The sequence below is a fragment of the Protopterus annectens genome, chromosome 6.part0 (genome assembly GCF_019279795.1).
Source record: "Protopterus annectens isolate FY-2018-M chromosome 6.part0, PAN1.0, whole genome shotgun sequence".
Classification (NCBI taxonomy): domain Eukaryota; kingdom Metazoa; phylum Chordata; order Ceratodontiformes; family Protopteridae; genus Protopterus; species Protopterus annectens.
In genome coordinates this window covers 1,953,287,013-1,953,301,413 of record NC_056737.1, presented here as the reverse complement: position 1 = coordinate 1,953,301,413, position 14,401 = coordinate 1,953,287,013, and the positions used below count along the sequence as shown (strand labels likewise).

The window sequence follows — 14,401 nt, the reverse complement described above, 5'->3', positions numbered from 1 at the left end:
TAAAGTAGACAAGGTTTCTAGGGACAGGGCAACCTTTGGTTCCACTGTGCTCAAGAACGTACTCCCGTGAGTTCCTCGGGATCAAGGAGCTAGGGACGCTACCCATGTGTAAGAACAAACGGCGAGATTGAACACTATCACATATAGAAGTTATGTCCTTACCATAACGTTCCATGTGGAGTGTTCATCTCGCCTTTGTTCTTACAGTCCCACCCTCCCACCCTTAGGAAGAACGTTCTTTGATGCCTGGCCAGAAGCATTTTTTGCTACTGTTATTATTCTGTGTACATAGTTGGTATACACATATATGTTTATATGTGTCTGTTTAGATATGTTTATGTGTGTAAGCATGAATGTGCTTTTATGTAGATTGGTTTGCTTGCAAACTAGATCTGAGGTAAAGGCAGAGGGGGATTGTGGGTATTAGATTGTCTCGAGCTTCTTCTCGATGCAGAGCTTGCAAGAGGCCGGCACGGAGCCGAGGATCGGCTCCGAACCCATGTGTAAGAACAAAGATGAGATGAACACTCCACATGGAACGTTATGGTAAGGACATAACTTCTATTTATTGACCATGGTATGGGTAAGGCTAATCCATAACCAAATGGGATAGATTACTTTGAACACAAAAAAAGGAAACTAGATAAGTTTAAAATGGCCCTCTAGGGCATCTAGCTTAGTACTTACCATGAACCTATGGACCTAAGAGGTTTTTGACAAATGATCTTTTTTATGAGAACACCTGCTTGAATGTGTTTATTGCGTGGCTTGTCAAACTGTTAAATGTGGTAGCAAAGCCTGGGTTTTAAAAGCTATATTCTGGAAAATGGTACAGATTTTTAAAATTCCTGGCCTTACTCCTGAAAAAAAGACCTTCCTAGTAAGTACTTGAGCAAGAGAAAGACAAAATGGTACATTATTACCACTTAAAGCAAGTGAAAGCAATGATGAACTATTAACTGGTATAATCAATGGACTGAAAGAGACAAATAAAATATTTCTGACAGAAGACTGCAAAAGAAAGACTAGCATACCAATCAATTGTCTGGGATTTTGCAAAATGTCCAGATTTTCACTCATAGTTTAGTTTGTTCCCCATAAAATTTGTGGTTTCCTGGCAAACCATTGCAAATGTATGTCAGTAAATAATGACAGACATTGAAGCTTCAAGTTTTGAATTTTTCAGGAAGTGCATGCTTACTTAAATCCTGTTATTCTAGCAACTTTCTAAGTTAATAAGAGCAATATTTAAAATCTGGATAAATACAAAATTAATTATGCATGAGCTGTTGTTCTGATTGGTGGGCACAGCTTTAAATGAGGTGTGGTGTAATTGTTTGTGACACTCAAGAAGTTATTTTATGTAGAATGAAGGCGCTAAGTGCTTGTAATAAAAATTACTAGTGTAAGCTATGGCGGTGGTTCTCCAGTGTTTTGTTTAAGACTAACTTATTTTGCCATCCATAGCTGACAGAAAAAATCTTAACAAAATGTTCAACAATGAAAGGTTCTTAGAAAAAGTATCAGTAGAGACATAAAGGGGCTATCAAGTCTCTTACTCTTTTTACCACTATGGAGGTGGGGAGAAGATGAGGTGATTTACCACTAGGGAGGTGGGGAGAAGATGAGGTGAGGCACCTACAGTTCAAGGCAGCAATAACAAATATTAATCTTGTAGTAATATAACTCGCATGCTATGAAGATGGACCAGGAAGGGTCATAAAATCTGGGGTTTGTTACTGCAAGGACAAAGATGAGAATGGGATGTGTGGTGTTCATTAAGGAAGAGATGTGAAAGTGTGAGTGCAACAGTGCAGGGAGAGACTATGAAAAGGACATTCTGGGGTGGCATAAAGAAATGGATGGCAAGGCACAAAGCATAATATGTTTTGTTTATTACTTGCTTTCAGTTAGTATAGTTTTATTTTTTGGAGTGTTGCTCTTCGGAGTTTTTTATCAAAAGTTTAGTGTTTGTTACCTCCATTAGAGTGGCTTCAGCTTTGTTGTAATTATGCCTTTGAATTACTCTATATAGCTCATTTTAATGAAAATATCTAATCAGTATATTTACTAAAGACTTGATGTTTTTTATAAAGTATGCAAAATTTTACGCCAGTGACAACATTTTTCTATTACTTATGTTTACTTTTAGTGTAATGTTATGTGCCTGGGTTATGGCTAGAGACAGCCTTTGGCGAGCTCAGTTATACTATGAAGCAATTATTTTCTTCAAGCGTATGGGCCAAAGGGCAAAAAAAGAAAATGCCAGAAAAATCAGAAGGTAGAAAAACTTCATTTTAAGTGTTTTTTGCAGAGGTGCAAGCCCCCACACCCTTGAACGTATTATATATGCCAACACCATGGTCACACCAATTCAAAAAAGGGAGAAATCTTCCTAAAAAGTTAATTATTGCTGACACGGACTTTGAAACCACACTAGCAATGAATCCCTGTGGGAAACAGCATTTGGCATTATGTCACTCATCTTTTTTCTGCTAGCTACTGATGCTCAAGCATGTAAGGAGAGAAAACCAGCCTACCGACTAAGTTAAAAACCAAATAAATATGTAAATAACTAACTAAATGTATATCAGTACATTAAGACATTTGACAATACTTTCTTGCCCTCTCTGTAATTTATGGGTAATTAGTGGGTCTAGGTCTATCATCCCAAAACAAAACAAAACAAATGGAAATCAACTGTGCAAAATAAGACAGCATTGCATTCACTGAACCAGTATGATAAGAACATATAAAAAGCTAAGGAAGTACTGCCCACCTTATTTCATAAGTGAGAAGAGTCTTCTTAAATATGCTAATATGAGGCCTTGACTTGTAAAACATCATAGCTTTTATAAATGTTTTTTGAATTTTACTCTCTGCAATGACTAACGCGGTGGTGGTGGTGCGGTAGCGTTGTCGCCTCACAGTAAGTCGCTGTCCGATTCAATACTCAGCTAGAGCGTCTTCTGCGTGGAGACATGCGTGAATGGGCATACCTTCGTTGATGGTTGTGCGTCAGAGCTAGTAACTCGGTACGTAAAAATCAACTACCAATCATTAGCGGACCGGAGTTCCGCTGTGGCGACCCCTAACCGGGAAAAGCCAAAAGACACAGACAGACAGACTCTCTGCAATGACTACCCATAGCACACATCTGTATATTTATTTATTCATGTATTTGTTTGTTTGTTTGTTTATTGATAAGAGATTGGTCCAAAGACACGTCCCATCCATGCTTTAATTAAAGCTACAACCTGTATAAAATTATCCACATGCATCATTTAATACTAAGTACATACACACATATGCTGAATCATGCAATGCAAGCAGATAGATGCAGGGATATTACAGAGCACGTAAATGCAAATAATACAGGATACATAAACACTAAAATTTTACCTGATGTGTAGAAAGTGAGATAGTATTGATTCGTGACAGTAAATATGACATTGAGTTTGTTACATGTATCATCAGCTACACAAAGCAAAGTCAGGTAACTAACCACAGCATTAACAACTAGCTCAGCCGTGGAGGAAATGAAACAGTAAACACCACTAGACATAAGAAAGGAGTATAAATAATGAAAGTCAATGCAAATAATTAGCTTACTCAAAACTGAGCTAGTCACAATAATACATTTCTTATCATAATTACTGAATGCAAACCAAGATATTAAAAACAGGCAACTGTTGCACAGTATACCTTTAGAAAACATAGTTTTAGATGCAATATTTCAGTTTTAACATTAGCCGTCATAAGCACTCATAAGAACTCACAGAAAAAGGAAATGTTGATGAAACATACCACGTCACTATTATGAGCAGAGGTTTTCCAGCAGCTATTTGGAAGTTGCATAACTTGATTAAGAACATTTTTACTAAGAGTAATTGCTTACACTCTAAAAGTTATTATGCATCTTGAAGACTGCCATAGCAGCAGGTTCTGTAGTTATCTGGATAGTGTTGGCCATTTATTTTTCAACAGCTCAGATTTGGCAGCAGTTTATTCCTAAGATCCCTACTATTGTTTTATCTGGTTTCCGTATTTATCCTTTACATAAAGTGGTTTTTACTCCTCTATAATTAGCATGATAATGTTAACTCTTGAACACTTTGGAGAATATTTACAATATGATGGTAAGCACTGCACTACCCTGCAAATGCATGCTGCTATGGCTGTTATAACATGAACGCTTTCCTTGAGACAACTAAATAGCATTGCAAAGGGCTTCTACAGGCTGAATACATTGGTTAGCCTACCATAATAAACATATTGTTGTTTTCTGCTGTTCAAGCAACCTATCACTTGATGCTGGCCATGAAGAGGGCAAGGGAGCATTTTTTAGTTTGGAGCTAAATTTCTTTCTGATGATTTCTTAAATAACAAGTTTATTTGCTTATTTATGTGGAGTTTATGCGCTATTTCAGTATAAACCAATTCAAATTGTGTTATATTTTGTTGTTCAGTAAGGTGAAGTTTGTTTTGTGAAAGAGAACATTCAGTAGTATTGGGCATATGTCTTATGCAAGGTATATATATATATATATATATATATATATATATATATATATATATATATATATATATATATATATATGTTTAATGAATATATACCAATACTCCATGACACAGCTAAGCCTGTTGACCATTTTGGGGTCTTGTTCCAAAACAAGTGTTAGTCTACCTGTTTGTATATGAGCATTATTGTTTGTGAAGAACTTATTTTTTTTCACAATGCCTCCACCTCTCTTCCTATCTCAGTTCCTACAACCAGTTTGCTATTAGTGGAGTTTCCTCTCTAACATTAAAATACTTATGTTTTATTTATGTTCTGAAATTATTAACTCTATGCTTGTTTCATAATTGTAAGTTGATTTCCTACTTTTGTCTGTCAGTTAAACTACGGTGCATCTTCTAATGAGGAGCCAAAATGTTTGCTTTAAACATTTAAGCATCGGTACGCTTTGTTTTATCTGGGTGTGAATAGCATCACTGAAAAGCATATTCACGTGGCATTTGTGGCATTTATCTCACTTTTTAAACTACATAGTTGCACTATGTGAACAGCTGACTTCTTCAAGCCTGCAGAAATGCAAGCTTTCAGTCTGATGCTACTTTTTACTTCAGACAAAAGAGAGTGACCAGAAAACCAAAATGCAGATCGCAAAACCAAGAACTGCATGATTACATGGGTGTGTATCTCCACAGTGGTTTGTAGAGCTGTTGCACATGGCTTCCATGCTTAATCCATTTAGCAATTTGTATTCTATGATAGTTTGTAGAAAGTAGTTAGTAAAAAGTTTCAGTCAGTTTTATAATTTATTATAATGTATAAAATAATTTTATGGATATAAAATATCTCTTTTTCAGTTTCATTTTTGAAACAAATATTAGTACAGACGGCTTACTTTCTCATCTGTTCTCTTAAGGCTAAAATGAATGAGTCTTTCATAGAGTTGTCCGGAAGTGACATGTATGCAGCAAGGTTTGGAGATACCATAAGCAACCTTGGAGATATTGATAACGACGGCTTTGAAGGTATGCAAGAAAAATATCAACACAAAGAGGTGACAGAACGTTGGTTTAACAGTAATAAAACTAGCCTTGCATAAGTAATGTATTGGTTTTACAACAGCAAAAAGACATTTTTGTATCCTGCAATCAAAAAGATGTTACTTAGCAATTATAACTGCTTTTAAAGGTAATAGCCATTCACTTCTTGTATCTAAAAAGCATTAGTTCCTTGAAGCAGTTCTAATTAAAAATGTTTGTATATGGTGCAGTTACTGTAATGTAAAATGTGATGTTCATCTCAGCAGATGTCTTCATGGTATTTAATTAAGTAAGCAACTGGTATAGTAAACTATTGATTTGGTATGTAAATGTCATAAAAGGAAGAAAATAATTTTTCTTAATTTTCACAGTGCATGACTAATAGTCAACAGAATGTTAAACAACGTAAATATAGCCAAGCAACTTGAAGTGGTGAATTTTACGATGCAAAAGCCAATGTTGCTCAGTGTGCATGTGTATATATGTTTGTGTGCACACTTATATGAGTGCTTGTGTTTGTGTGTGAATGCATGCCTGTGCATGAGTATGTGTGCTTGGATGCATGTTTGTGCTTGTGTGTGTTTGTGTGTGCATCTGTGTATGCATACATATAAATGTATATAATACACACACACACACACACACATGTATGCATAAATATATATTTATATATATATATATATATATATATATATATATATATATATATATATATATATATATATATCAAACAACAAACTTATTTCTTATAAACTAAAAGAAAGACACTGGAAGGCAAAACAGTTGTTCTTTTAGTTTATAAGAAAAAAGTTTTTTGTTTTATTAGTACAGTTCTTCATTTACGTTAGTTATCGCATTTTGGTTTTATTATATATATATATATATATATATATATATATATATATATATATATATATATGTGTGTGTGTGTGTGTGTGTGTGTGTGTGGGAGGGGGTTTGCACACATATATATATATATATATATCTGTCTAAATAAATTAATTCCTTCATTTTCCTGAGCCACTTTATTCTAATTAACTTGAGGAGATGAAACCTCTTTCAGCAGGCAGGAGGTATTGGGCATGAAAACAAGTCTACATAAAATGCCAATCCATCACTGGAATGCATACATGCTCACATTCATACTCACATTCATGCTACAAATGCAGCTACGGGGCATGTCTTTAGGATGTGGGAGAAAGGTAAGCCCCTGACAAAACTCTTCTTTGATAGAACAAGGGTATGTAGAATTGACACGACTGGCACCCTATATAGGAAAGCAGACATTATACCAAGCTTTGAGAGACAGCAGTGCTAGTCATTGCATTACTTTGTTACAGAATGTCAGTTGACCCACGCCTGTGGATGTACACATACATGCACACGCACACGCACACGAATAGAGATACATGCTTGTCAAACATCGTACTATTATTTATTTATTTATTTGTTTATTTATTCAGAAATCTATGTTATCATCAGTTTAGATATTTTATTTAAAGAAAAAAGAAAAAAAGTATTTCTAGATTTTATTAAAAGAAAAAAGAAAAAAAATGTGTCTGACGATTCCATTACTTCTAGTGGAATACAGCCACATGTGGAGTCCTGCCCAATTAATATGCATTATCATGTTCTCCTCCTACTTATCTGCACATAGTACACACATAATATAACTCAGAAAGTTGCATCAGTTTCAGGAGTGCTTTACCAGCACGGTTTTAATGAATGCCCATATAAAAGCAAAGACCATCACACTGTAGAACACATCTTCCCTACAGATGCTGTTCCTCAAACACAGGAATATGCAGTATTAGACTATGTCTTTTGGGTGACTGCTGTTACTGATATATACTTGGGTTTAAGTCAACACAAAGCAGCTATGCCATTACTAATATGGGAACAGGGTATGTGTTGCAAGTTTTCATTGTGACTACATTTGTGCATGCGTGTGTGTGTGTGTGTGTTTGTGTGTGTGTGCACGTGTGCATGTGTGCGTGCGCGTGTGCGTGTGTGCGCGTGTGCGCGTGTGCGTGTGTGTGTGTGTGTGTGTGTGTGTGTGTGTGTGCGCTTTTGTTAAGACTGTACATATCACTTTTTTCATTTTATTGTGAATTCTGAATGGATTACATTAGTGCATTATGAGTCATCTCTGAGTAAATGAGGCAGCATTCTCTTACTGGAACCTTTGTGATGCTGGTATAGAAATGCATTCTTGGTAATTTTAGTTATATGTTATTAACATGCACAAATTCTCACATATTTGCATTACCAAACATAGCAATATGTTGCACTGCGACTGCAGTATCACATCTGCAGTGATTGGCATCTAAATTTGTCACTACAAGAATAAGTGTCTGGTTTTATACAGTTAGGTAGTTCTTGCTTGCCATGTGAAATGTGAAGTTGGTTCCCCCATGGATATTATCAAGTATGCATTTCCTAGGCGATGCTGTTAAATTATTTTTTTATGCAGTAGCATTTCATTAATTATGTATTTGTTGACATTTGTTTGCTGGTAAAGCATCTTAGAGTAGAAGCCCAAATAAATAAAGCTCTGAGAGTACAACATTTTAACACAAGTAATATACACATGTATGTAATTTCAGTGCCGGAGTTGTACATGTATTATTATTTTCTGGTTACAATAACAACATGAGTAAATACAGTAGTTATATCATTATAGTATGACGTATGCAGAAATAAATAAAAGAGAGACCAAACTGGATTATAATATATACTTGTGTAAATGACAGTTTATCAAACAGTACATATAAAGGTAGAATAAGGAAGGCAAAAGATTAATCAATTCAAAGCATATATACTGGACGCAACGTGGGTGGGCAGAAAAAAGGTAATGGTAGTCAGAAGAAAAGAAATGAAAGGAAAGAAAAATAATGGTTTAGATGAGATGAGGAAAAAAGAAGGTAAACATTTAAAGAAAGTGATGAAAGGAAATGATTTAGAGATAGTGAGATGGGAGGTGAACAAAGCTGTAAGTACACCATTGGTCACTTTGGAAGCAGAATTGTGCTATAATATAGTGCACAGACTGATGTGGGTAATTTTTACTCAGGGCATATAGAGAGGTCCAAATAATCCTTTTTATCCATCAGATGTTATTTTTAGTTGAAATTTAAATTCTTTTTATGGTCTTGGAGAGTCTTGGATGGCATTTCATTTACTTACTACACAATTTGCCAGCAGAATTATTAAGTTTACATAGTTTTGTTTGAGGATTGTAGAGCTCTATTAGGAGAATAGGGGTGAATTATACTATTTAGAGTTAGGTATTTTTTTAGGGTAATAAAAACATTTGTAGGACATTAATAGTTGGGAATAGGTAAGTGTAAAACAAAAACAAAAGGACCGTTGTGGTAGGAAACAGAAACGCATTCAAAGTCACAACGTAATTTTGCTAAGCACTTTGGTTCCTTCCACAACAATCCTTTTGGTTTTGTTTTATACAATTCTTTGTGGTTTTACAGTGGAATAGGTAAGTGTATTAATTAGTGTGAGTCATTTTAACTGTTTCATTGAAAGGCAATGCTGTGATTTATATTGTTGGTTAGTTCCAAATGTTGCCACTTTGTTACAGAATTGCTCCACTTTGTATGTAAGTGATGAGTTTAGATTGGTTAATATGGGAGAGGCATATAGAAGTTTGGCAGGAGGTAGGCCGTTTCAGTGCTTTTTATTTCTGGCTATTTTGATGAGATAAGGGGTAACTCCATGGATAGAGCCTAGCTTCTGGTGTTTTTTTTTCGGTTGCAGGTGAATCTCAAATTTCATTTCTATGGTCACATCCAGTATATATTGAAAAGGTGTTTATAAGTAAACAGTTGTTTGGAGTAATATAACAACAATTTGGTCCTTTTGGGGTTTAAAATGAGTTCAGGGTCATCCAACCAGGATTCAGTGGAGGAAAAGGATTGTTGGATGAGTTCTTGGGGTTAGTGTATGGTCTTAGCTGAAAAAGATTAGAGTTGATGATGAACATATTGTATTTTGATGGCTGCTGTATGTGGGTCTTTGATTTATAAGTTTAGCAGTAAGGGGGCAAGTATAGATCCGTGGAGAATACTGGCAGACACATAGAGGAGGGAGGAAAAGTCATTTTGCTCTTTGACAGCCTGTGCCCTATTTGATAGATAACAGTGAAACCAGTATAGTGAGCTCTGCCAGTTTTAGGGAAAAATGTTTGGTTAGGAGAATTTCGCAGTTGACAGTGTCAAAAGGTTTGAATAAATAAAGGTGTGTCACAGAAGTTAGATAGCTAAACTTCCTGTACCTATTAACCATGCCAGTTAAATTCAACAGGGCAATAGATGTGCTATGGCTGGGTCTAAAGCCTCACTGAGTGACATAGTTGAGTAGTTGAATATGAACACATTTTTCAATAACTTTTGAAAATAAATGTAGCATTGCTATTGCTCTATAGTTTGTTAGGTCAATAGATTGTCCTTCTTTAGGTAAAGATATAATATAGGATTTCTTCCAGAGTATAGGGACATATTTTTCTTGGACTGAGCAATTGATAAGTACAGGAACTATATAGGTTAGGGCAATGGCAGCATATATTCAACAGGTGCTTGGTCTGGTGCTAAAGCTGTTGGTTTGAGCTTGAATAAAAGCGTTTTTATTTGTGAGGTAGATACTGAGGAAAAGGAGGTCATTTTGTGAGAGATGGTAATTTGTAATAGAGCCTGAACATTACTAGAGACTTTGCTTATTAATTGTAGAGGTAATGGATTTAATAAACTACCAGTTAAACTGTGTCTCAACACTTAAGGAAGTATTAGATGTAGACAAGGAAGGTTGGGATGTTTTCCCAAGTTTTAACAGTTTATTTATAGAGGTCCAAAATGTTCTGGGTCTAGAGTGGGGAGAATTTTGCAGGTAGCTGTAACAGGATTTCTAGTCATGCTGAATCCATTTCTTGGTATGGTTCGTTAAATATTTATATTGTTGTAGTGATGTTTGAGTTTTGGTATGTAGCAACTTTTTCCATGCTTTATCTTTAAATCATTTTTGTTTTTCTGGTTAGCCAAAGACCTGGATTGGTTCAGGATATCCAGAAACATGTTATTGAAGTGGTCAATAACATCATTTAGTTGTAGGCTATTGAGCTCTATGCAGTTGGCTTGATTTAGACTGCTAATGAAGGATTTAGCATGAAAATTAGAAAGATTTCTGACTGCCTTTTAAAGGGTGAGTTTATAGTTTTGACACGGGTGATGAAATAGAATAAAAAGGGTACGCTTTTTTACTTTTATCCGTCTGTGAGCATGTGTATGTATGTGCATTGTTTCTATATGTCAGTGAAAAACTGCTTTTTTGCATCTCCATCCATCTGTTTCTGCAGCTTCAGGCTTCCAAGCACCCACGAAAGGTCTGTTATTTCCTTGTAACACCCACCCTGGAGAACATTATTGTTTGCTTACTGTATAGGGCTGGCATTTGGAAAGGGTGTCAGTAAAGAAGTTTGGGGTCCAAACTGGAAATATATAGCTACACGTGCTTCTGACATTTTTAGTTCAGAAGTAAATTTAATACAACACAGGGCACATTATTTAATTATTTTTCTTTGTTTACCATTAAAGTTTGACTGGTGTAGACCCTTTTTCACAAAGGTGCAGGGAGAAAAGCTGCATGCTTACCTACATAGTTATTTACTTGAGACATACATAATGCTTCCTTAGTCAGTGTCTACTTAGATAATGCTTAGATGATGCAAAGTTTAGGAAGGTGCATCACTACAATATAGAGTTGTAAGAAAACAAATAGAAAAAAATAAATACAGTCATTACATTCACATTTTGGATTATCATAGCATAAGACTGATACAATTATGAAAGTCAAAAATTAACATGTTAAAACAGGTAAGAGAAAATATACTTATAGTTTAAAGTTTACATATATTGAAAGAGGAATTGTGCCAAGGTATTTTCGTGGGATGTGATGGGTGTGTAAATGGCATAAAGTTTGCAGAGATACTTCAGATTATATTGACATACACACACACACACACACACACACACACACACACACACACACACACACACACACACAGAGCTAAATGGATTGCTGACAATGCAGTACAGCATCAGGAGGGTGCTGAACCCCTGCATGGGCTGTCATTTGGATGAGCTATTACACCAAGGTCCCATCAGCTTGCGTTGGTGGTAGCTCATGTAGAAGTAAAAGATCCCATGGTACCTATCAAAAAAAGAGTAGGAGAAGTTCCCAGATACCCTGTCCAAACTGGCTCTACTGTCCCCCAAGTGAACCTGTAAATAGTTTTAAAAAAATTGCCCTTTTTAGATCCCTAAATGGTCCTCTCACCCTCTGCCCCACCCAGGCCTTCAACAGCTTCCAGCACCTCTGGGTAAAACAGTGTTTTGGGTTGGTCTGTCCTACTTATATACCCACTGCAGTTTTGAATGGGATACCGTTGCACTGACTGCCTGCTCCCAGTATGATAAAAGAAAGAAAACAAAGAAGAAATGTCAGTCATATGATGATATTCATACTCCTTTTAGATTAATTGGCTTTCCTTCAGTGTTACAGTAGAATGTTGCCCAACCTCACTCCATCAGCTTTTAGTCCTGATAGCAGAGATAGTTTTTATATAATTTCCATAAGAAGACAAAACTACATTGCTAGGCTCATTACCCATTCATTTAGAATTAGGCATTATCAACAAGAGCATTTGTCCCATTCATTCTAGCACTCCATTTATTAACTTTCTAATCCAGAACCACACAGCCCATTGTTATCAAAAAAATGCAGCATCAGAAAAAGCATGTAGGAATATGGACAGACCACCTGAAGCTCGCATAATACCAGGAAGGAACCAAATCCTAAGAACACCTACAACAAAATCCTAAGTGACAGAAATCATTTAGTTATGTACATGTGGTATCCATTAACTGATTAGCTACAGCTGTGACCTGTCTTTGACTGCAATGTAGTGTCACCTTCCTTCATATAATGTCCATGAGTCTTTTCTGCCCTTTTCAGTAAGAGAAAGACAGCTTATAATTCTGTGATAATGGCTGGCATCAGGTATTTTATATCTGCACTTGTGGATGGGGAGCATGCTGTAAACTGTACCACCTAACTGTCGTATTTGTCAACGAGCTTGGTCCCCTGACTTTGATACTGGTAGTGTTACACTAAAACACTGGATGTCTGATATAAGATGTGCCATCTATGTTGCATACAAGCACACAATGTGATAGCACAAATGTAATATATTCTTGGTTCAGAGAAGTAGTGTCTATTTATCATGATCTGCTAATAAGTTGTGTAACTAAAATGTTTTATGTTCTGTGCTGTTTGCAGCAAATCAGCATTTGGAAACTTCGTATTAAATAACTTGAATAACTGAAAGGGCATTTTGTGTGCATTTCACTTCCTGGATTACCATACAATCCATTACTTGGACATCACTGCAATGTTATTATATGGGTAAACAGAGTTTTTTGATTCTGTACTGAGAAACCTTCTGAATTCAATTGTGAGAGCTCTGCCAGAAACAAAGCTTCTGCCCAAGCATCAGTCCCCCATCACTGAAACAACTTTTAAAGGTTTAACCACTGAATAAAACAAAATACAAAATATTTCCTTTTTTTAAAACTTTATTTGGTTGGCTTCAGAATATCACATTTTCATCAGTCAAAACGTCATGCAAGATGAGGGTTGGGAGACATAGGACAGAACCCCCACCTCCAACCACCCCACCATTTACTAATGGCCGATGCTACTTTTTTTAATGTTCAGACAAACTGCTTACAAATCATACAAACAGACATTATAAAATCTGTTATCTGAAACATATTAAATTGAGATCAGCTGTAAAAGAGAGTTTTGGAACATGTGATAAAATTATCATTTGGTTGAATCTCAAAACACTGAAACTAAGTGTTTGAAAACTTATTTGACTGAAAACTCATTTTGTTGAAGTATGATTAGTAGAAAACATTGTAGAGGGAATAAAACTTACAAAAAGATATTTTGTTTATTTTGCAGTTTAAGAGATTTTGGCTGCATGCGTAATTTGTAATGCTTAATATGAGTCAGTGCCCACCTTCCGTGTCTCTCAGCTGCTTTTTCATCTCTGTTTTCCTACCTCCTCACCCTACATGCAAGTGTGTCTCTTGATAGCTTTCTCTTTGTAATCATCTACAGAAAAGCATCATTTCAGTGCCATAAAATTCTACTGCCCACTCCCACAACCACTACACTTAGACGTCTAGCATTGTTTCACTCTTACTCTTTCTCTTGTTGTTTACATTTTTCACTGTCCACTCCTCTGTATTTTAAGTCTGTTGATAAACATTCTGATCAAGTGCTTTTCTTTCATGGCACTTTCCTTTATCCTCAGTCCCTTCACTTTTAATTTCTCTACATCTGTTTCCTACAGATTCATGCAATAGCAACACAGCATAATCCTCTCTGCCTCTGTGACTTAATACACTGCATCTTGCAATATTACTGCAGTATCAAGGTCATTCTGTTTAACCTTTATAAACACGAGTTCGTAGTGTGCATAGCCATATATACCTCCACTGTCAGTAGTCTCATGTTGACCATCATCAGCATCAACAGCCCCCTGGTCTCCCATTTTTCCACGAGGTCATTGTGTCACATCAACTGTCTCCATCTCTTTTGATTCACTGTCACACTCCTGTCTTCTTCTACAGTCATACCTGACTGTATCAGGTCTTTCCCCTCAAACAGTCCATCAATTTCTTGGCTGGATGGCCATATTTCCTCTTGCCTTCTTCCTGTCTGCCCAAATCTTGTTCACCAGATTTTTCTTCTGCTTTCCTGCACATGCTCA

At 36.0% G+C, this 14,401-nt stretch overlaps 1 protein-coding gene across 1 annotated transcript in view; it reads left to right on the top strand.

Annotated features, from left to right (window-relative positions):
* ITGA4 (integrin subunit alpha 4) overlaps window positions 1-14,401 on the top strand; it is a 1,222,769-nt gene that overhangs the window by 589,995 nt on the left and 618,373 nt on the right. The window contains exon 10 of the mRNA XM_044075262.1: window positions 5,433-5,541. Coding sequence (XP_043931197.1) covers window positions 5,433-5,541 — 109 coding nt within the window. The remainder of the gene's footprint in view (window positions 1-5,432; window positions 5,542-14,401) is intronic.